Genomic DNA, 23436 nt, shown 5'->3' with positions numbered 1-23436 from the left:
GCGAGCAGGAAAATTTGCATATTTAAGCGTTTCCGTGCGGTTTTCCTAAGCCTTTTTAGACCGTTTAATTTAAAAGGCGCCCAAGAATGTGTGCCAAAATTGCTTGCCCCCCCCCCCTCTCGGCTTGCCAAAAATTGCTTTCACCCCTCCCAATTTTACCCTCCCCCAGGGCTCATAATTATTGCACTGCCCCTAATCGTGTGACCAATAGTGGAAAATATTTTTAGAAACAACAACAAGTTGTCATTACGATGATATTACGGGAACATTGGTAAAACTGTATAAATGATGATAATTATGTTCATTTTAAAGCTTAAGTTTTAGAATATAAGTTGGTGTACCCCAAGGGTAAATTCTTGGACCCCTATTATTTATATTGTATAAATAAACGATAATAAATACATGAGGGATATTTCATTCTCTCTGGTGATTACAAATCAGAATATCATTATTCTTATATCAAGTATTTTTAAAGTAAGAAAGAGAATTATACAGTGAAACGGAATATAAACGCAACAAGAGAAACGGACAGTTTGACAGGGAAGGGTTTAGAAACGTTGATAATAAAAGAAATCTATACGCTACTGGTTGAAATCAAAACTGTACCACCAAATTGAGTGGTTTCTAGCATGCCTAGTGTATAGTGCCCACGCACAGCCTGCTTGGTCAATATCGCTCTTAGGTCCCACAATCCCAGCCCTTAAGGGATCTAAAATGAGCGTTTATTGCGTTTCGACAGTATTTTTGTGGGACATGAGAGCACCTCGGACCTATCGAATTGCATTCTGAATACGAAGCATGTCTTTCTGATATCAAATAATTTTCATTTTTGAAAATCACAATATAATACAAATTTTATGACAAATTATAAAAATTTAATAGTTTTCAAATTTTTGATATATAACAGTCCTCGAAGTAAATTATATAAATCTAATGATATATTCTTAAAGTGTATGTAGTAGGGAGGAAAAGCCGACGGTCAATTGAAAATTTGGACCTTTCATATTGAAGATATGGATTTTTTCCCAAAAGACCTAATTTTTTTTGGTGTTTTGGGAAAAAAATCCATATCTTCAATACGAAAGGTCAAAATTTTCAATTGATCGTCGGCTTTTTAACTTTAAGTATAAATCATCAGATTTATAAAGTTTACTTCAAGTACTGTTAAATATCAAAAATATCAATTTTTAATGATTTGCCATAAAATGTGTATTAAATTGCGAATTTCAAAAATCAAAATTATTTGATATCAGAATGACATTCTTCGTATTCAGAATGCAATTCGATATGTCTGATGTGCTCTGATGTCCCAAAATAAATACTGTCCAAACGTTCATACCCCAGCCCTTAAGTAATTATCATTTCCATTTCACTAAAATTGAAACTTTTCTTCATGTTGTATTCTTTAGTTAATTTGCAAAGTGAAGATTTTCGATCGCAATTTTCTCGAAAAGCGTATATTGTCAGATAGATCAATCTGTGACATACCCGGACGAATTTATTGTGCTCACTATACTACTTAATTCTCAGGACCATGGAGACACATTTATGGCTATTGCATCAAAGAAGTAAACTGCGCACAAGAGGTATCTTTTAGCCCATAATTTGACAACTTAACAATAATTGGGTACTGTATGTATTCAATAGATGCAATGATGCACATTTTGATACCTCTTTGGACCTGCGACCGCCACAAGCAAACTTACTAGCATTTGAATAAGCAAAGGTTATACATATAATATATATATGGCCTATAAAAGGAGAAAAGATATCAACAAGCGGAACGTAAAGACATAACACATTTTCTTCCGTCATTCTTTATTGAAGCAGTATGTTTTTGTTTAAATTTTTCTTCTTTTTACTTTTCACAACTTTTTTTCAGTTCTTCTTCCAGTTTTCTTTAGTTTTTTCGTTTTAGTTATTTTCTTTCCTTCATCTTTTGTGCGGCCACCATTATGAGTATTGTTCACGCTCCTCACTGAGCGTCTGATCTGTTTTTGTTCAATCTACAATCATGGAAAAAAAGTACTTGGAACACTTGCCACACTCTGTCAAAATCATTTGTAATTGAATGGATGCAACCAAACTGAAACTGATGTGGTATCGGGTTATATTCTCTTGACCTTCCTCTTTTTGCCCATAGATTCTCCAAAGGGTTGTGATCTGGACTCCTTTAAGGGAAATCTAGTCTCTCTATGCCCCTTGATCCAGGGTAATTTATCGGTGATGGCTGCTTTGTGGTGTGGCGGTGTCGTCCATTTACCACCATATCCGATGGCAGCAGCATCACAACGGGAAATGAACTTCGTTGATGTAAACCTAAACAGTATTATCGCCTCTTAAAACAATCGAATCGGTTTTACGCTCTTCCTAAGTATGAAATTCTTTTTCAACTTTCAAAAAATTCATTTTTTTAAAGAATGATAACATGACGAATCCAGGATGGTCAGCGGAATTTTACAATCATTCATGTTGTTTGGTGAGAAATTATATTATAAAGATACCAGTTTTGATTTAATCAAGCTATTACCCTTCATTATAGATGTTTTTGAACGAAATTCACCAGATCATTTCTGGCCTCAACGGCAACTTCCATTTGAAACAAGTTAAAAGTACTAGAGTACCCAGAGTGAGCCATCATGCCATGAACCCCGGTATCGTAGTGCTTTTGGGTGACTTTAACCCCAGCTGCTTCCAGTCTATGGCCATACAAGATGCCATCATCTCGTAACACGTCAAATTCACTGATCAGAATGTACGCTTCTGGTAAGCCACGTAAGTCTTTTCTCATAAGTGGTGCAAAGTCTGGATTTAACAACGTTTTTTTGATGGCTTGATATACACCTTCTTCACCAAAGTCATCAGATTCCGGAGGTACGTATTCGCCATATTTAAATTTGTTTGAAATGTGATCATGTGATACAAAGTCAGCAATAGAAGATTTCTTAGCTGTTGATGAAGTGTGATTATTTGTGGCGAAATATTTTACCAGCTCGTCATTTCCTTGGAGGTAAAGAGACCAAAACCATATCATAAGATTTTTCGAAAGAGGGAGCGCTTAGATGGTGCCCATGCTGCTGGTATGATGGCAAATTGAAATCAAAAGCTTGTAAACAAGGGTAAATCAAACCTTGTAGTTTCAATTTAGGTACGTCTTTATATTTTGAATCAAATGTTAGTCTCTGCGACACAGCGGCAGCTAGATTACCTCCTGCACTGTCGCCCATTACAGCGACACGATTTACGTCAACCTGGTATTCTTTGGCATGACGAATCAAGTATAAAGTGGCTTTGGTGCAGTCGTCTACAGCTCCTGGAAAGATGTGTTCTGGTGCCTTGCGATATCTGAAATACAAAAGCAATAGAAGTTTGCATTATGCATGTCTAGCTGCATCATTTGTACAATAGCCATAAAGCACGATCACGTATAAATGTCATTTCGCTTTATACCCACAATTTTGTGAAAAAACAAATGGTCGCGGATGACTAGAACACGCCCCACAACATATTACCATAGTCATAATACTATTAGTTTTAACTCAATTAAATATTTCATACCTTAAATGTTCTAGACATACAATGCGAGAGTGGCGAGCATGAAAATTAGCACAGGCTTGTATTTGAACGTTTCCTTACTGTTTTCATATTAGTCTTTTAGAGCAATTTATTAATTGATGGTGTAAATGTGTGCCAAAAATCGCTTGCTCCGAGTCCTTACCCTTTTCAACCTACCAAAATTACCCTTTTTCTAACTTGCCAAAAATTCTTGCCCTAATATTGAATACCCCTAACATATTTGTGTACTCGTTATTATCGCATCAGTAGCACATCACATTGTAAAAAACAACTTGAAAAGTGGAGAGTGAAAGTAAGTAACTTACTCGACAGACACAAGAACAACCTGATCTATCTTTGTGGAGAAACTGTTCAGTGGCCCATGAAAGAAATCTGAAATGAAGCGGTAATTCTGCTTTTAAATGATAAACGAAATACTTCAAACTATATATGACAAGTTTATCGACATCATTATGTAGTAATAAACAGCATTATCTATCAACATCTTGAATACCATAGCCCCTTTCATACCTAGTATAGTAGTCTACTTACCTACGTCCCATATCACCCAGCCCCCTCCGTGGAAATACACTATGGCTGGCAAAGAACTCGGAGGTTTATCAAATGGCTGGTAGATTCGCACAGGAACTCCGTCAAAGTGCGAGTCGGTGATGTTACGTGTGACGGCTTGAAAATAATCCCCACGAATTGTTTTCAATATCAAACATTTCCATGATACTGGTATCTGTGAAGTCTGGTAAAAAGGTAAATATTTACGAGGGGGTTATTCAATACTCTCTAAATTCCAAAGAGTGAAAAAGTCAATCCTCCTCGGAGTGACTCTTCGGGTCAATCGAAAAGATTGACATTTCAATCTACCAAGAGTGAAAATCACATATTTTCCTCCATACGAGTAAAATTATCACTCTGCAAAGAGTGAAATTTCACAGAGTGTTCCCTCAGCACAATCTCTCTCGATCGAAGTGTGTTTAAATTTAATAAACATATTAAATAAACTTCAATCGAGAGAGATTGTGCTGATGGAACTATGGTCACCTCCATACACTGCTACTGCCATAACTACACGTTCTTCTCGTTAGAACTTTAGTAATTATCATAATTACAACATGGACCCTGTAGAGCAATGATTATTAACACAGCTACCCAAGCTGGCTGGAGTCATAACTTGAAAGTGGTACACGTTTGAAGAAGTCTTTAGGTGTATAATTTAGATGTAGAATTTTGATTTAGGATTACAAAATAGGGTACACGTTTCTAGGTCTATATGGTTAGGATTGTAGATTAGTGCTAGAAATATACTTTGGGGTTAGGATTTGAATTTAGGGTAACGATTCCAGAAGAGGAATAATGTTAAGAAGGAAGGAGGAAAATGACGACCTGAGCGCAAGAAGACCGTAAGTCCACTTGGCCCCTCAACATGTATACACTAAAGTTGCGTAGAGTTTCGTATAGTTTGGTAATGTAAATATATGTTCAGGGGCCAAAACAAATCTTTCACAACCTTTCATGATGTTTTCACCCTGGAACATGTATTAAACATTACTAAACCCTAAGAAACTATACGTAACTTTAGTGTAAACATGTTGAGGGGCCAAGTGGACTTACGGTCTTCTTGCGCTCAGGTCTTCAAATGTCTTTCCATGTCAAACTATTCCTTCAATAGTAGCCTATAATTTTCTCTCTGGAAACCATTTTCACAGTTTAAAAACTCAAAATATAACATCATGAACATCTTGAGCTCCAATAATCCCGACTCCACTGCTCAAATGACTTTTAATACACAAATTGTATTAACGCGCTCGGGTTTTTTACAATGCACAATAGAGGGTATCCACTTTACTCATGCGTGACTTCTAACAAAGGGCGCTGATTCCCGTAGTATTCCTCATTCAAACCAATTCAATGCACGACTTCTGAGTTACCTGTATGACTTTCAGACTTTTGCGGGCTATTTTGAAGCAGTCATGGTTGCACATGCAGGTACTTCTTTTGAAAGTCCTAAGCAAGGTATAACAGTCGCTGATAGGATATGCAACTTATAGAACACGGATAACCTCTATATCATGTTATAATATCCTGGGCACTCCCACTTTGGAGGTGACGCGTTTGTAGGGCTGTTAAGACCCCCTTTTTCAGCGTCGCTGTCACCCAAAGACCCCATATTTTTTTACGATTTTCCATTTGATCTGTCACCCAAATACCCTTATTTTTCAATTTGAACAGCAACTTTCATTAAATCACTAATTTTGTTAGGCCTACTTATTTTGAAAAAACAAAGATTCCATTTAAAAAAAAAGGTCATGTTCTCACCCAATGACCCCATATTTTTTACATTTTGCTCTCACCGAATGCCGAAAATCATGCTCTCACCCAATGACCCCATATTTTGTACATTTGCTCTCACCGAATGCCCCTTACTGCGACGTGCCAGCCGGCCAGCCCTACACCTATATCCATTTCATATTGAAGTGTCCCCCCCCCCGGGATTAATATGATGCACTTACCAAATAATTGGCAGCTGCCCTCCCACGTAGTGTCCATGGATTCTGAAGCTTTTCTGGCACTGGTAGGGTTGCGAAGTACAGACCCACACCAATAAATGCCAAAATAATGGCTATGGTTATTCGGCTAGGCATTCTCCTTAACTGTTCGATGGGGTTCGTAGGTAATAATAAATTATAGGCTTAATGTTAATGCTTACTATGGCAGTACGCACGCATCTCAGCTTGCATGCACGCAGTGATTCATAGAAAGTTCGATGATTCAGTATTTGGCGAGCCTAGCGAATGCACCATGATGTGTAACATGTGCAGTAATAATATGATAATAGGCTAGCTACAGCCTTTGAATTTCAACTTGTGTCAACCCCGGGGGAACCACTTGTATATCGAGGTGGATATCATCATCGTGCTCGTTTAAATACGGGTAGCTTTAATTCAGCAGGAATATGTGTTTGTGGTGAAACATGAAGAGGAGGGAAATTAAAAAAAAAATGAAGAAGAACGGTGTACAATAGTACTATTACTAGGCACAGGATAGGAATATAGCAACACACACGGAGTTTTTTTTTCAAATATGGTAGGCTTTTAGCTGTTTTTAATTATGGCGAAAATGTTTAGGTTGCATTTTGTGAGTCCATACCCGAAGGGAACGGTAAGACTTATCTTTTGAAGTTAATATAGGTATGTGCATGCCAATCGCCCATTTTTCACTTTTTCCGGCCGAGTGACCATACTTGTAAAATTCATACCCGATGACACCCCTACCCTCCCAACTTTTTGTGTTTGGCTGCCCAATGACCCCATTTGTTCTAGAATTATATAATTAAAATGCCATAAAATAATGCTGAAACTGTCAAATTCTTTTATTTCAGCAAATTTGTATTGTAGGCCTAAATTTTATAAATTTTGAACAAAATATAGAATTTTGCTCCATTTTCGAAACTTTCCCCAACCGCTGACCAGTTAAAACTAGCTGTAGGCCTATAGGCCTACCAGTTGATCCCTCTTTTTTGAAATTTTAAACCCAATTTTAAAATCTTTATTTGAACTGTTATGTTGGTAGGTATTGCAATTTGAGACCATTTTGTTAAAAAGCGGAGCAATTTTTTGCTTATAGGCTAACTCGAAGACGGTTCATCATATCACAGAAGTTCAAACTATATCTTTCCTGAATCCTTATTGTCATTTTTAATTAATCATTTAACTTTGTTATACAGTTTAAGCTATTTCATGAGAGATGGGAACCCCCTTTCAAATAATCCATTTTCAAGGAAATCCACATGTTTATCAAGATTGAATGTGACAGAATGAACTTTTAACAGAATGTGGGTTTTTTTTTTTTTTTTATCTTTGACAATAAATTATCTAGCTTAATACGCCTTTATTCTTATATTTTATATATTATTTCTTTCTTTTTCTGTTTCGTACCGTTTAAATATATTTTATCATCACTTAATATTCCAATATATTTTACAGTAATTTCATACTATTTTTAGTATTATTCTCAAAAATAATAACACACTGGTAACAAAAGTTATGCATATTATAGGGGCAAGGAATACAGTTACTACATTGGAATTTCAGTGACTCAAGACAAGCGGTACATTATTTATGATAAGAAAAGAGGTACTTCTAGAATGTACCTCATTTCTTAACATATATAATGAACCACTTGTCTTGAATCACTGAAATTTCAGTGAAGTAATTGGATTCCATGCCCCTATAATATACATAATTTTGTTACCAGTGTGTAGTTAAAAAAAAAAAAAAAATGCAAAATTAGTCACAAAATTGATCAGGGGGTGTAGTACCAACTTAAGTACGCAAGAAATTAACTTTTGTATATACGAGTATAAACCCGCCGTAATTGCTATCTTCAGTAGATAGTCAAAATAATAATCATTAAAAAAAATCATTAAACATATTAAAAAAACAGAGGTATAAATTATTTTCTTTGTAGGGCCGAAATGCTATCTTCAGAAGATATCAAGTAAAGCAAAAAACATGTCAAAAATAACAATGATAAAAAAAAAACATTGCCTAACACGCATTCTAGTTGATGATTCAGTACGCAAAATCACGGGGCAAAACAGATATAATTGACCGTGCGCATAGAAAAATAATAGCCAATAGGCCGAATGCAAAGCTATAAAGAAATGTTAAAATGACGAAGCTGACCAATATTTGAAACGACACTTATATAGCAGAGATTATCAGGAACACGAAGGAAAACATAAGAAACAAAAATGCAAAACATGGCTGGTTAAAAAAAAAGGAAAATAAAACAATGATGATTCAGTACACAAGAAATTACCTTTTGTCTGATAGTTCACTAACATTTGTGTTTTGAATTATGTCCGCTTGAAACAAAAGTGATTGCTTGCTGCATCGAATTCTCATTGACTGATATTTAATCCGTGTAATGGATTGAAAATGAGGTATTTTCATAAAATTATTTTCTGAAGAACGAAAAAGGGAACGGTTAATTTTCAGAATTAAACAAGTGTATCGAAGTTGTATTATTGTGCCAAAGCTTAAAATATCCTTTATATATTAGAATAATAACAGCTCAGATTTAATCTATTGCCATTTATTATAGATGATTTTGAACAAACTTCACCAGATCATTTCTAGCCTCAACTGCAACTTCCATTTTAAACAAGTTAAAAGTACTAGAATACCCAGACTGAGCCATCATGCCATGAACCCCGGTATCGTAGTGCTTTTGGGTGACTTTAACCCCAGCTTCTTCCAGTCTGTGGCCATACAAGATGCCATCGTCTCTTAACACGTCAAATTCACTGATCAAAATGTACGCTTCTGGTAAGCCACGTAAGTCTTTTCTCATAAGTGGTGCAAAGTCTGGATTTAACAACGTTTTCTTGATAGATTGATATACACCTTCTTCACCAAAGTCGTCAGATTTCGGAGGTACGTATTCACCATATTTAAATTTGTTTGGAATGTGATCATGAGATACAAAATCGGCAAAAGAAGACTTCTTAGCTTTTGATGAAGTGTGATTATTTGTGGCGAAATATTTCACCAGTTCGTCATTTCCTTGGAGGTAAAGAGACCAAAACCATATCATAAGATTTTTCGTAAGAGGAACCGCTACATGATGTCCATGCTGCTGGTACGATGGCAAATTGAAATCAAAAGCTTGCAAGCAAGGGTAGATCAAACCTTGTAGTTTCAATTTAGGCACGTCTTTATATTTTGTATCAAGTGTTAGTCTTTGCGACACAGCGGCAGCTAGGTTACCTCCTGCACTGTCGCCCATTACAGCGACACGATTTGTGTCAACCTGGTATTCTTTGGCATGACGAATCAAGTATAAAGTGGCTTTGGTGCAGTCGTCTACAGCTGATGGAAAGATGTGTTCTGGTGCCTTGCGATATCTGAAATACAAAAGCAATAGAAGTTTGCATTATGCATGTCCAGCATCATCAAAAATGTAGTCTTATGTATACAATAGCCGTAAAGCACGATCACGTCATTTCTCTTTATATCCTCATTTTGTGCGTTTTTCTGCTGACTGTCAGCAGAAAAACATAAGTTTTGCCTTTAGTCTTGCCAAAGAAATTTTATTAGCTGTTCAATCAACAGACCTGATGAACCTCATCAGTCATATGATATGAACAATTAGCATGATTAGAACCGACCAAAAGCACAATCACGCAATGTCATTTCGCTTTTATACCCGCATATTCAATCAATTTTGAATAGGAAAAAGGAAAAAAATTGTCGTAGTCTAGAACACACCATGCACCAGGCCACATTACTACATACATATTAATATTATAACTCATTTAAATAGCCTCTAACAATATTATATATTCATTATTCTGAGTAGCACATCACATTTATTTGTAAAAAAAGCAACTCGAAAAGTAGAAACTGAAAATAGATAACTTACTCGACATACACAAGAACAACCTGATCTATCTTTGTGGAGAAACTGTTCAGTGGCCCGTGAAAGAAATCTGAAATGAAACGGTAATTCTGCCTTTTAGTGATAACGTTACTTCAAACTATCACAAATTTATCTTCATCATTATGTAGAAAAAAAATCATTATCAACATCTTTAATACCATAACCCCTTTCATACCTACAGTATCTGGCCTCAGCCTATATTTACTTACCTATATCCCATATCACCCAACCCCCTCCGTGGAAATACGCTATGGCTGGCAAGGAGCTCTGAGGTTTATCATATGGCTGGTAGATTCGCACAGGAACCCCGTCAAAGTGCGTGTCGGTGATGTTACGTGTGACGGCTTGAAAATAATCCCCACGAATTGTTTTCATTATGAAACATTTCCATGATTCTGGTATCTGTGAAGTCTGGTAAAAAGAAAAGGGGCTATTCAAAAGGTCTGTCTTGATCAGCCCTGTAACGATTGGTACATGGTACTTTCACCTTAATATCTAAAGGTCCATTCAGTGATTTGCTTATCCGGACAATCGTAAAATAAATAGTCAGATTATGGTACATTTATCATTGTCATAGATGTGCTATCATTGCCTGCTAGTGGTTCAACCGAAAGCCGTGTATTTAAGACAAAATATGGTATTTACATGAAATCTGTAATTTATTATACTGACAGTATAAAAATTAGCTACCTGTATTTGAATTGGGCCTTACTACTGTTTTCCTCATTATTTACCAAATCTTTTCATTTCAAAAATACCTAATGACAATTTTAATAACTAGGACTATAAATCCTTCACTTTTAGGCTTTTGCTGGGATCAATGAAAGGGCCTTTAAGTTTGTAATAGTTTTTCCCGGGAGTTTTTCTATACATTTGTTCAATAGGGGCTATTTTAACATAGCCGTGCCGTGCAATGATAATTAAAAATCCGTGCTTAAAATATTTTTATACTATTCAAGTTTCAATCACACTGAATGACCAGGAAATTAAGTCAATTAATCATTTTGCGAAAAAATCAAAACCCTTTCTCTCCCATTTTTCGATCACTCATGGCGGAATTATTAAAGCCTTGGGAAAAGCGGGTTCGAACAGCCGTGGGGCCAGTGTGTGTATTTCATGCAACATTGCAGGGTTTCTATGCGTTTTTGCATTCTTATTAACATTTGTACGACATATTTAACGACCTTAACTTGATATCAGATATAAAACGAGTTGGGTACTTTCATCGAAATGAAGCTGGGTACAATTAATGGATTGAAATTTTAAATGACAATCTAGCTGTCTAAATAAACCATTTTTTTCTGATTAATATTTTACAGAGATTGTAATTGTATGAAACTGTAGGCACTCTGTGCATTTTATACAACTTTGCATTACTTAGTATTTTTATTCGTTTTGGCATTCTGATTAACATTTTAAACAAAAAACCGCTAACCTTACATTAGTGTGCCAGGTGTGACCTTTCATCAAACTGTAGCTAAGTAAAATTCATTTACATTTTAAATGAAAACCACCCTTCTAAATAATTCTAAAATTATTTTCTTTTTTAATTTATATTTTATAGAGATTGTAATTTTATGAAATTGTAGGCACCTGTGTACATTTCAAGCAACTTTACAGAGTATTTATCTGTTTTTACATTCTGATTAACATTTTATAAACATAATACCGTTTACTTGAACTATATGCTTGAACCGGGTGGCGGATTATTTTACCGTAGTTCACATTTGAATAGGGAGCCTGTTTAGGCAATTATATACCTATTAATATTGATCGGAGATTATACCGTATTCACCATGGAGCTATTAAGAATGGAGAGGCAATAGATTATGTAACGCATTGAAAACTTGTGCCGATTTGAAATCTGACAAGCTATTCATCGAAAGGTACCTTTTGTTTGGGACAAAGGGCTTCCACCATTAAATCGGTAAGCTGACCCGACAGTGTATTAACGCTTTACCTAGCAGACTACTGTCAATAAGTGATCAAACGAAAGTCGCGTGTAAGCGCTTACTATAACGAAAAGTACCTTTTGTTGTCATACCACTCAAGGGTGTAATTGAGTAGTCGTAAGCTCAAAAGGCACACATTAGCCGCTGATGCAGTTCGTTGTGACCCCACTGACTGTAGGTGCTTCATTTAAATAAATTGAATGCGCTTGCTGAATGATTCAGATCAAGGCTGCCATGTCTATTACTGTATGTATAATGGTAATAGCTATACGTATACATGTAACATATAATAAGTATACCGGTATAGGCCTATATAAAAGTTGTTTCACAAATTGACATTTTATTTTATTTTAAGAAGGAGAATGTCATAAACAGTGGCGTACTGAAGGGGGGGGCAGCTCTTTTGTGAGAGGTCTTGGGAGGGGATGAGGGAGGAAGAGATGAGAGGGGGCGGGAGGAAGAGAGAAAGAGGGACAAAAAGTATGAGGGGATGGAGAAGGAAGGGAGATAAGAAGAGGGAGTGATACTTTAGCAAGGAAAGAATAAGTACAGAGAAAGGAAAAGAAAGGAATAACAAATAAATGTAGGCCTTATAATAATTATTATAGCAACTAAACACAGCCCCCCACACACATAGGCCTAACACTAACAGCACTATAGGCAGCCATTCGATGATGTCAATGCCTTTATGCGTTACGTATTTAAAACGCCCATTCAGATGTATTTTACACCTGCCAAGCACAAGTCACCCAATTTCGAAAATTGGACGTTGAATGTACACTCTCATGAATATTGATTGGCAACATTTTCCAATATGTCAGCGCTCAAATCGGACACAATAGAACAATAGACCATTCAGTGCGCTGGTATTCACCAGTAATAGTATATCGTGTGTTTGCGCTTTATTCCGTAATCAATAAGTATGTTAAACAGACGCATTTCTTGCAGAGCTACTCGTAGCACAGTGGTAACGTGTCTGACTATGCATACGTAGGTTGTTGGTTCGAACCCCGATCAATCCTTTGGTAGAATTTTAAATCTAATGTATTTAATTTCTTTTTGTTAAGTAAGAAGAAATTAATCGCAATGTGGTGGAACCTAACCTATAATACATGCAACACTATACATGTACATTATGCATTATAAGTTTCTCCTATTCAAATGTTAACTACGGAAAAAAATATTGCAACCGGGTGTGTTCTTTCATCGAGCTGTAGCTAGTGAAAAATGACAATAAGAATCGAGCCATGTTTAAAATATGCACCGTGACTTTAAGGGATCTAGAATGAGCGTTTATTGCGTTTCGACAGTATTTTTTGCGGGACATGAGAGCACCTCAGACCTATCGAATTGCATTCTGAATACGAAGCATGTCTTTCTGATATCAAATAATTTTCATTTTTTTAAATCACAATATAATACAAATTTTATGACAAATTATAAAAATTTGATATTTTTCAAATTTTTGATATATAACAGTCCTCGAAGTAAATTATATAGATCTAATGATATATTCTTAAAGTGTATGTAGCTGGGAGGAAAAGCCGACGGTCAATTGAAAATTTTGACCTTTCATATTGAAGATATGGATTTTTTCCCAAAAGACCTATTTTTTTGGGTGTTTTTGGAAAAAAAATCCATATATTCAATACGAAAGGTCAAAATAGTCGATTGATCGTCGGCTTTTTATCCCACCTACATACACTTTAAGTATAAATCATCAGATTTAAAAAGTTTACTTCGAGTACTGTTAAATATCAAAAATATCAATTTTAATGATTTGCCATAAAATGTGTATTAAATTGCGAATTTCAAAAATCAAAATTATTTGATATCAGAAGGACATTCTTCGTATTCAGAATGCAATTCGATATGTCTGATGTGCTCTAATGTCCCAAAATAAATACTCTCCAAACGTTCATACCCCAGCCCTTAAAGTCTATACATTTTATGTAGCTATTAATAGTACGGTAGAAAAAAAGACACATCACAAAATAGTGAGAATGCGGGTACGAGTAAGTAAGTAAGCAAACAAGTACCATACACTTTAATTATATAAGCTGATACATTGCATGGTTCAGCAACAACTAGACACTACATTATTTTGAGATGAAAATATTAATGGGAATAAAATATAAATATCTTAATTTAATTATGTCAAATGTACAAGCTGATTTGCCTGGTGCAAGTGCATAGGATCTTTTGTGACTTACCGGTAAAATCGGACTTCACATACGACATTATATTTATTTGACACTAATTAATTAATTTCTTTATAAACTAATCCATCAAAATCTCAATTTCCAAAATTGCGCGTACACCCAATTTTTACATTTTCGCTTATAACTCAAGAACGGTGTGTCGCTAATAGGTATACTTTTTCTGAATCGTTATGACCATAATTATGAATACTTTGGTGTGCTTTGAAAATTTGAACCCTATAGTATGAAAATTGACCCCTTTTGACCCCTTGGGACATTTATTGAATTTTTAAACATAGCTTATCGTTTTCTATTCATTGTTTCTGATCTAGAGACGTCGCTTAAAAGTTGATTTCCGAGGATGCACGATAGCCATGCATTCTTCCAACGCAACTAAAAGTATTTCTTAGTGTTTTAGCATTCCATATGTTTGACTATTTATGGGTACGCTGTTGGCACTGGCCCTAAACCTTCAATAGCCTATTTCTCTCTGGAAGCATGGCCATCTTTACAGCTTCAACACTAATGATGGTGTAACATCTTGAACTCCAATATTGCTCAAAAGGCTTGGTTAAAATACACAACTTGAAATGCCTCGGGGTTAATATGCACATTATGCACTTACCAAATAATAGGCAGCGGCCTTCCCACGTAGTGTCCATGGATTCTGAATCTTTTCTGGCACTGGTAGGGTTGCGAAGTAAAGACCCACACCAATAAATGCCAAAATAATGGTTATGGTTATTCGGCTAGGCATTCTTCTTGACTGTGCGCTTTAGTAATGTTAATACTATGGCATCACGTACGCATCAGCTAAGCTCTTATATGCTACAATAGCTATTAATCACTAACCTATCGTTGGCTAAATCATACCTAAGCGATCGTTAGCGTGTTGTCATCGGCAATTCTATGTCGGAGCCATGCACACTTGAATTCGGCTTACCGCAGGGATCGGTGTTGAGGCCGCAGTGGTTTACAATTTACACTCATCCAATTGGTGACATATTCAGAAGGCATAATCTGCAATTCCATCTTTACGCAGATGACACCCAGATTTATTTTGCTTTTAAACCATCTGAATCTTCTCAAAGTATTGCTCGCATTGAAGTTTGCATCGAGGAAATAAGAATGTGGATGCGTGTAAACTTTCTTAAACTCAATGATACCAAAACCGAATTTCTCATCATCGGCTCAAAACATCAGAAATCTAAATACATCATTAGTAACATTGTCATCGGAGAACCGCAAATTACACCTTCTTGTGATGCACGAAATCTGGGTGTCATCTTTGACTCTGACATGTCTCATAAACTGCAAGTTGCGTCCACTCTCAAAGCCGCCTATCATCAAATTCGTAACATCGGCAAGATACGCAAATATCTCACAACAGAAGCAACTCATTGTTCATTCTCTTGTAATATCTCGCTTGGACACATGTAATTCTCTTTTGTACGGTCTTCCACAATCACAACTTCGTCGTCTGCAATTGGTTCAAAATAGTGCCGCTCGCCTCATCACTCTCACAAAGAAACGTTCGCACATCACTCCAATTCTAATTGACTTGCACTGGCTGCCTGATGAACAACGCATTGAATTTAAGATCCTCACTTTTGTTTTCAAATCACAAAACGGACTTGCACCATCATATATCGCCGATCTTCTGCATATTTACATACCTGGGCGCACTGGACTTCGTTCAGCCAATCTTCATCTTCTTCAGGAACCACGATCTAGCAACTCTTTTGGCGACCGTTCTTTTGTCATTTGTGCTCCTAAACTTTAGAACAATCTACCAACTCACATTAAAAACTGTACTACTTTGGACTCTTTTAAATCTTTGTTAAAAACACATCTGTTTAATATCGCTTTTGCTGATGACTTGTAGTGTAGAATGTTTTTCTTATTATGGTTTGTTGTATATTATCTGTATTTGCTCTGTTCATCATGTTCCCGTTTGTGGTCTTTTTCCTGTTGTTGCGCAGTGAGCGGCTCTGACGGATACTTGCGCATTATAAATTTCCATATTATTAGTAACCTAATCTCTAACTTAAAGGCCCATTCAGTGTGGGAAGGACTGGACAAGGGCATTCTGGAGGGCATTCGATAAGAATGATAACATTTGGAACAGATGACACATCTGTTTGAAAACACTAGGTCTATTCATATAATTACATCGATTTGTGTATCAATTGGTTCATCGATTCGTTTCCATCATGATCGGAATTGGAAAACAATTTCTCACTTACAGCCGAAACATTCTGCTTAGAATCAATAAGGGTGTAATAAACAACCCAGGACTTTCACGTCTAGACAGTAGCACTTGGAATAAACTGAAAGATCTTGATATAAATAAGAAATTTCGTGGTTGTCGAGCTGGAAAAAATCATTTGCGCCCTATCGACAAAATTGCAACAAGAATTTGTCCTACTTCAAGTGTCGGAACACAGCGTTTTCGAGGTATAAACAGAGACAATCTTATTCCTGTGAAGTTTTTCTCATCTTACAATCAACGTGTGACCCGTGCCCGCTTTTCCCACTGGAATGCACGTTCTATGGTGAAGAAAACGGTCTCCATATGCGATTTTGTGATTTCTGAAAAACTTGATGTTTTAGCGATTACGGAAAGCTGGACGAATGGCGACGCACGAGACGATCACGCGTTCGCCGATCTTACCAACACTCTGCCAGACTTTTCGTACTACAGTATACCACGGGTCGGTCGCACTGGTGGAGGAGTTTTCCTCCTTCTTCGCAAGGGGTTTAAAGTCACCCAAAACCCTTCCCCTGATTTCAAATCTTTTGAAGTTGGAGATTTCACAGTTTCATCAAGTTCGGCGGCACTTAGACTCATTGTTATGTACAGAATCCGCCCGACCAAGAGAAATGGTCTTTCTGAATGAATTCTCAACATTTCTTGAATCAGTCTCCATCATTCAAGGAGATTTTCTCCTTGCTGGTGATCTCAATTTTCATGTTGATGTCCCGCCAGACCGTGAAGCAACTAGGTTCATGGACCTATTGAACTCCGCAAATCTCCAGCAGCACGTCACGGAACCAACTCACATTTCGGGTCATACATTGGACTTATCATTACACACAATGATTCGGCTCTTGTCGGTGATATATCCATCAATCATGACCTTCCTTCAGATCACTTTGCCACTACTTGCTTGATCGATATTGCTCGTCCGGTAGCTACAAAGGAGAAAGTCAAAGTCCGTCGTTTTCGCGATGTCAATATTTCCCAGCTGAAGCGAGATATTGTAGCGTCACCTTTGCTCATTAATCCTGAAGATGATGTTGCTTCGCTGGTTACTCAAGGGTGCACTACACTAAATCCTTCCGCATTTGGTGTAACCTTTCATAGTTCCGGTAAAAAATAGCGCCTATGCGAAATATATCGGCGTCCCGAGGGAACCAAATTTGAGAGACTCTTGGTTGTTTTGATAAAACGATAGAATAGGAGCTCAACATTACAAATCTGTTCAGAAAATGTTCCGAATCGAATGTACATGGGAAATAGGCCCTCGGAACAATATCATGGCCGGAACTGGTAAGGAGGCGAGCGTGTCGGCTGAAATTCGGGATGGCGCTGTTCAGGAGTTCGTATCTCTCAAGTTTGTCTTAACTTGTGCCAAAAAATTCAATTTAAATAAAAGTTTAATCTTTATTTAAGACATTGGTTTGATCAAAATATTAAAAATGTTGTTACATGGGGTAGAAAAACAAACTTACTTTCTTGTATTTTCCCGTGTATTTCAATGGGACGATTATTTAGTGGTGTGTGCCCTTCGAAGACTCATTTTTAAATGCTATGGACATGATTAATACCTGATTTTAAGTGCCAAAAAGTTGAGATTTTTGACTGAAACTGATGTCTTTGCAAAGAAAACAAGTCCGTTTTTCTATTTCCGTCTACAAATACGCGATTTCATTCTTAAACGCACGAGAAATTTGCTTCAAAACGCAAGTTCCGTCGAATTGACAATTTAAGACCGTGCTTGAAATTGAGCTATTTTGGCCCCAATATCATAGAAGTGGTCACTTTTGGTTATCTCTGTGCTGAAAAAATGAAACATCTTTGGAATTATTTTGATGCAAAATGTAATTATAAGATCAAAACTCAATTATAACAGTTTTGTAAATAATCACTGAACCTTTAATTGGGTCTCAATAGACATTTAAAGTCAAAGCATACTATATTATGGCCTAAAGATGACAAAATAACGGCATTTTTATCTCATGACCAAATGTTCAATTCCCAAGAGAGAAATTTATCAATTAATTCTAATGATGGGATTTCTTAATTTTAGATCTTGCAAAAATAATACACGCAACTTGGAAATTTAACATTTTAGAGTGTCAAATTGACGTTCTATCTACCCATAACACCCCCCCCCCAACTTAAGGCATATGCCTATTGACACGTCCTTATATTATGCATGATCTAAGAGTGGGGGGGGGGGGTGAAATGATCACATGTCGCTTTTCGGTCATGTTAAATTTGTGATTGTACATATATTTTGGTAAACAAAGTCACTTTCCTAATGTTAATGGGATTATAAATACAGTTTAACATGGTCAAAATGTTGCCCTGGCCCTCTGAATGCTGAAAATTGCGAAAAGTATCATATTTTCACTCAGTCCGAGCTTGTTTGGAGCCCTGTTTTATAACTTTGGAGTGACTAGAGATAAAAAGCAATTACACTTTTTTAGGATGTTGACCACTGATGCCAAAAATAAAGAATATCAAAAATATTTTTTCTTATAAGGGTGCACTACACTAAATCCTTCCGCATTTGGTGTAACCTTTCATAGTTCCGGTAAAAAATAGCGCCTATGCGAAATATATCGGCGTCCCGAGGGAACCAAATTTGAGAGACTCTTGGTTGTTTTGATAAAAACGATAGAATAGGAGCTCAACATTACAAATCTGTTCAGAAAATGTTCCGAATCGAATGTACATGGGAAATAGGCCCTCGGAACAATATCATGGCCGGAACTGGTAAGGAGGCGAGCGTGTCGGCTGAAATTCGGGATGGCGCTGTTCAGGAGTTCGTATCTCTCAAGTTTGTCTTAACTTGTGCCAAAAAATTCAATTTAAATAAAAGTTTAATCTTTATTTAAGACATTGGTTTGATCAAAATATTAAAAATGTTGTTACATGGGGTAGAAAAACAAACTTACTTTCTTGTATTTTCCCGTGTATTTCAATGGGACGATTATTTAGTGGTGTGTGCCCTCAATATGACGACGTGTTACGCGGTCTTATGGACAAGCATGCTCCCGAAAAATCTCGTACACGTGTTCTGCGTCCTCACTGCCCGTGGTATACCGATGAACTTCGTGCTGAAAAGCAGGAATTACGGCGTTGCGAGAGGAGGTGGAAAACCTCTAAGCTGGAGGTTCACAAGCAGATATTTAACGACAAGGCTAAAGACTACAGAGTGATGCTTGATCGTTCCAAGACTACCTTTCACAAGACTCAGATCTCAGAATCTGATCAAAGAGATCTCTTTAAGGTGGTTAACACTATGTGCGTCGCTAAGACATCTAGAGTATTACCTACGCATACTTCTCCACAGGTTTTGGCGAATGAGTTTGCTGAGTTTTTCAGTAACAAAGTCCAGAAGCTTCGCCAGAATCTTGATGATTGTACACCCTGTGATCCAGAATGCTTTGACAAATCGGAGTCATCTGCTTGTACTTTCAACACTTTTCGTCCTCTGACCGACGAAGCCCTTTGCAAAGTGATCATGAGCATGTCTACAAAGTCATGCCCCCTTGACCCTCTACCCACGTGGATGCTAAAACTCTGTCTTGATGAACTGCTGCCTGTTATCAAGCGGATCGTCAATTCTTCGTTGTGCCGTGGGTATTATCCTGACAGGTTCAAGATTGCTCAGGTTATACCGCTCATCAAAAAGCCAAATCTTGATGCGGACAGTTTTCAGAGCTATCGTAGTGTCTCCAATCTCAGTTTTATTTCAAAAATTGTTGAGAAATCGGCTTCTGAGCAAATTCAGCACCATCTGCAGGACAACGGTTTGTTTTCAAATCTTCAAAGTGCCTACAGGAAGCACCATAGCACAGAGTCCGCCCTCGTCAAGGTTGTGAATGATCTTCTGCTCGCTACGGACAGGAAGGAGGACGCGGTACTGGTTTTACTAGACCTCAGTGCCGCGTTCGATACTATCGACCACAAGATTCTCGTCGATCGCCTTCAGACCTTGTATGGTATCACCTGTACGGCACTCAAGTGGTTTGACTCATACATCAGTGGACGCTATCAATCTGTGAAAATCGGTGATTCTGAGTCTGCGTTGAAAGAGCTTACGTGTGTAGTACCACAGGGCTCGGTTTTCGGCCCCCAGATCTTTACCATGTACACAGCTCCAGTCGAGGGAATTCTGCGTGCGCATCAAACTGACGGTATGTTTTACGCTGACGATAATCAAGTTTATGTGACTTTCAAGGCTGACAGTAAACGCGACAGTATTAGGAGACTTGAGGAATGTGTTCGCGATATAAAGAACTGGACACTCGCAAATAAGCTGTCCTTGAATGACTCAAAAACCGAAGTCATCCAGATTTCCTCTCGGTACTCTATTTCTGACCAGATACAATCTATCACAATTGGTGATACCTGTGTGCAAGTGGTTCCGGAAGCCAAGAACCTTGGTGTCATTGTCGATAAAACGCTCTCAATGACTTCGCAAGTGAATAAGGTTTGCAAACAAGCGTGTCTTGCCATCAAAAACATTGGCCGTATCAGAAAGTATTTGGACAGAGAAAGTGCTGAAAAGTTGGTACACGCCTTTGTGTCATCGCAACTGGATTCCGCGAACAGTCTGTTGTTTGGACTCCCAGATTATCAATTGGCTAAGATACAACGTATCCAAAACACCGCTGCCCGCTTGGTGACGCTGACAAAAAGGCACGAACATATCTCTCATGTCTTAAACGACCTCCATTGGTTGCCAGTTAAACAAAGGATAGTGTACAAGTTGTTGCTGATCACCTACAAAGCCGTTATTGGACTCGCACCAACTTACATCCAAGATCTTATCACTATCAAGAACCCTGCACGCACTCTGAGATCTAGCTCTGCCACTCAACTTTGCCACTACTCCGTGAATACTGTTACATACGGCCAACGTTCTTTTACTTACGCTGCGCCTATGCTGTGGAACGATCTCCCACCTCACATCAGGAATGCTTATGCTTCATCACTGGACCGATTTAAGAAACATCTCAAGACTCATTTATTTCTCAAGTCGTTTATTTATATAATTATTATGCAGATTAAATAAATTTCGTTTGCACAAAACCAGAAATTTACTCACGATTGACGGTTTCGTCTATCATGGGCGATAGACATCTTCAGAATGATGATGGTAGATCCTCACCACTTCCGGTTTGCCGGATCCCGACCGTAGATGGTGTACCAGCCAGGAGAGGATCATCGGCCATAACAGATCATGCCGTGCAACAAAACCACATCATTAATTGGGACAATGCGAAAATCCTTTGCAAAGAGTGTGATCCCAATTCAAGATACATAAAGGAATCCATCTGGATCAGGAAAAGGGGAGCCAGCGTCATGAATAGAGACGAGGGCGCCCACTTCTTAAGTCACGTATATGATCCTCTCCTGGCTGGTACACCATCTACGGTCGGGATCCGGCAAACCGGAAGTGGTGAGGATCTACCATCATCATTCTGAAGATGTCTATCGCCCATGATAGACGAAACCGTCAATCGTGAGTAAATTTCTGGTTTTGTGCAAACGAAATTTATTTAATCTGTATATCTACAAACCTGATGAATCTATTCAGTGAATTATTATGCATATTTTGTAGGGCGCCTGTGATGAGGAACCGGTGATTAGTCTGTGTTTCTCTGCATTTTTGGCTTTTTTCATCACGCCATGCCGGTTCTGATTATCACGGGCGTCCTGAACCATTGTCTTTTTGCCATGTGTAATTTAAGTATGTTGTAGTGTAAGACCTTTATATCTTTTTAAACATGAATTCATTTTGTATATATTTGTTGTAGTGTACTTAAGATATTTTACTGTTCAGCGCATTGGGATATGTTCTTGTATGTAATGCGCTTTATAAAAGTGTTTTTTATTATTATTATTATAAAACCTTCGACCTCTGTGACCAAGGCTTGGACGTACACACTACGGTGCGTGTATAGTAGTCCACGTGTAAATACCTTCACTTGAAAAATGTTATTAGCTAAGAAAAACATAGGAGAGTGACGGTATGTTCACCCATGAATTGTGTTGACCCAATATATACGTGGTATTTTTATTTGGTGTCAAACGTCGTTAAGAGATCACTTCCGGTATAAAACGAGTTGCCTTAAAATTGGTACTTCAAGTCCCAGAAATTACGCAGGACGGTGACGCACCCAGTGTCTATGAATCATACACAGATTTGAGGTCAAAGGTCATTAAGGGGCAACTTCCGGTATGAAACCAAATACCTTTTAAATTTTTACCAACCAAGAAAAACAGCACAGTGAAGGTATTCACACATTAATTGATGTTACTCAGTGTACTTGTGGTATTGTTTTATTTGGGGTCAAAGGTCATTAAGGGAACACTTCCGGTCCAAGACAAAAAACCTTCAAAATGCCCCTTCTGCCACAAATAACATGACCGTGTGCCACATGCACACATGCATTGACACTAGCCAATGGCATTAGGGTTTCACTCCACTTCAAAGATTTTCACCAGAGTCGGCAATGTCAAAATTAAAAAGAAATCTATGCCACATGATGATGGGAGCCATGTGGGGATGGATCTGGGTATGTTTTTTGGTGAGATATCCTCACATTTTAACATATTAGAATAATGTTTTTCGTGCTACGCGAAATTTAGGTGCTACAAAAGGTAAAGATATGGACAAAATTCAGAACTTAGTGGTTAAAAAAATGAATTGTCTCACCATGCTAATTCAACCGAGGTGCTAAAAAATTGCTTCAACAAGGTGCCAAAATATTGTCACGAGTCGACCCAACCCCAACTACAACTATCCAGTACAGTGCCCCCCCCCCCTTGATATCAAATGGTGCGTCGCTAGACCTGTTTCTGCTAGGCTGTAAAAGCTTGCAAATACGCCTCTTGTTGAATATAACATCACTTAAGGGCGCAGACCACCAAATAACTCGGAACTCATGCTCACACCTTTCGCGTAGTGATTTGGTGTACTGCGCCCTTAATCCCGTTCATTGGACATGACCTTCACCGCAACACA

General features: G+C 37.6%; 2 protein-coding genes across 2 annotated transcripts; both read right to left on the bottom strand.

Annotated features, from left to right (window-relative positions):
- Positions 1-1785: 1785 nt before the first annotated feature.
- Positions 1786-6388, bottom strand: LOC140154923 (neutral cholesterol ester hydrolase 1-like). Its single transcript, XM_072177585.1, is given in 5 exon segments — positions 1786-3055; positions 3057-3345; positions 3882-3948; positions 4108-4309; positions 6081-6388. Coding segments are annotated over 5 exon segments (1209 nt in total). The 5' UTR covers positions 6213-6388; the 3' UTR covers positions 1786-2536.
- Positions 6389-8670: 2282 nt separating this feature from the next.
- Positions 8671-10420, bottom strand: LOC140154155 (neutral cholesterol ester hydrolase 1-like). Its single transcript, XM_072176763.1, has 3 exons — positions 10224-10420; positions 9997-10063; positions 8671-9478 (listed from the first exon to the last, which is right to left on the bottom strand). Exons 1-3 carry the CDS (start codon positions 10387-10389, stop codon positions 8671-8673), a joined length of 1041 nt encoding a protein of 346 aa, XP_072032864.1. The 5' UTR covers positions 10390-10420.
- Positions 10421-23436: the final 13016 nt, after the last annotated feature.

This window comes from Amphiura filiformis, chromosome 6, assembly GCF_039555335.1.
Source record: "Amphiura filiformis chromosome 6, Afil_fr2py, whole genome shotgun sequence".
NCBI lineage: Eukaryota > Metazoa > Echinodermata > Ophiuroidea > Amphilepidida > Amphiuridae > Amphiura > Amphiura filiformis.
This window is presented reverse-complemented; position numbering and strand designations above follow the sequence as displayed.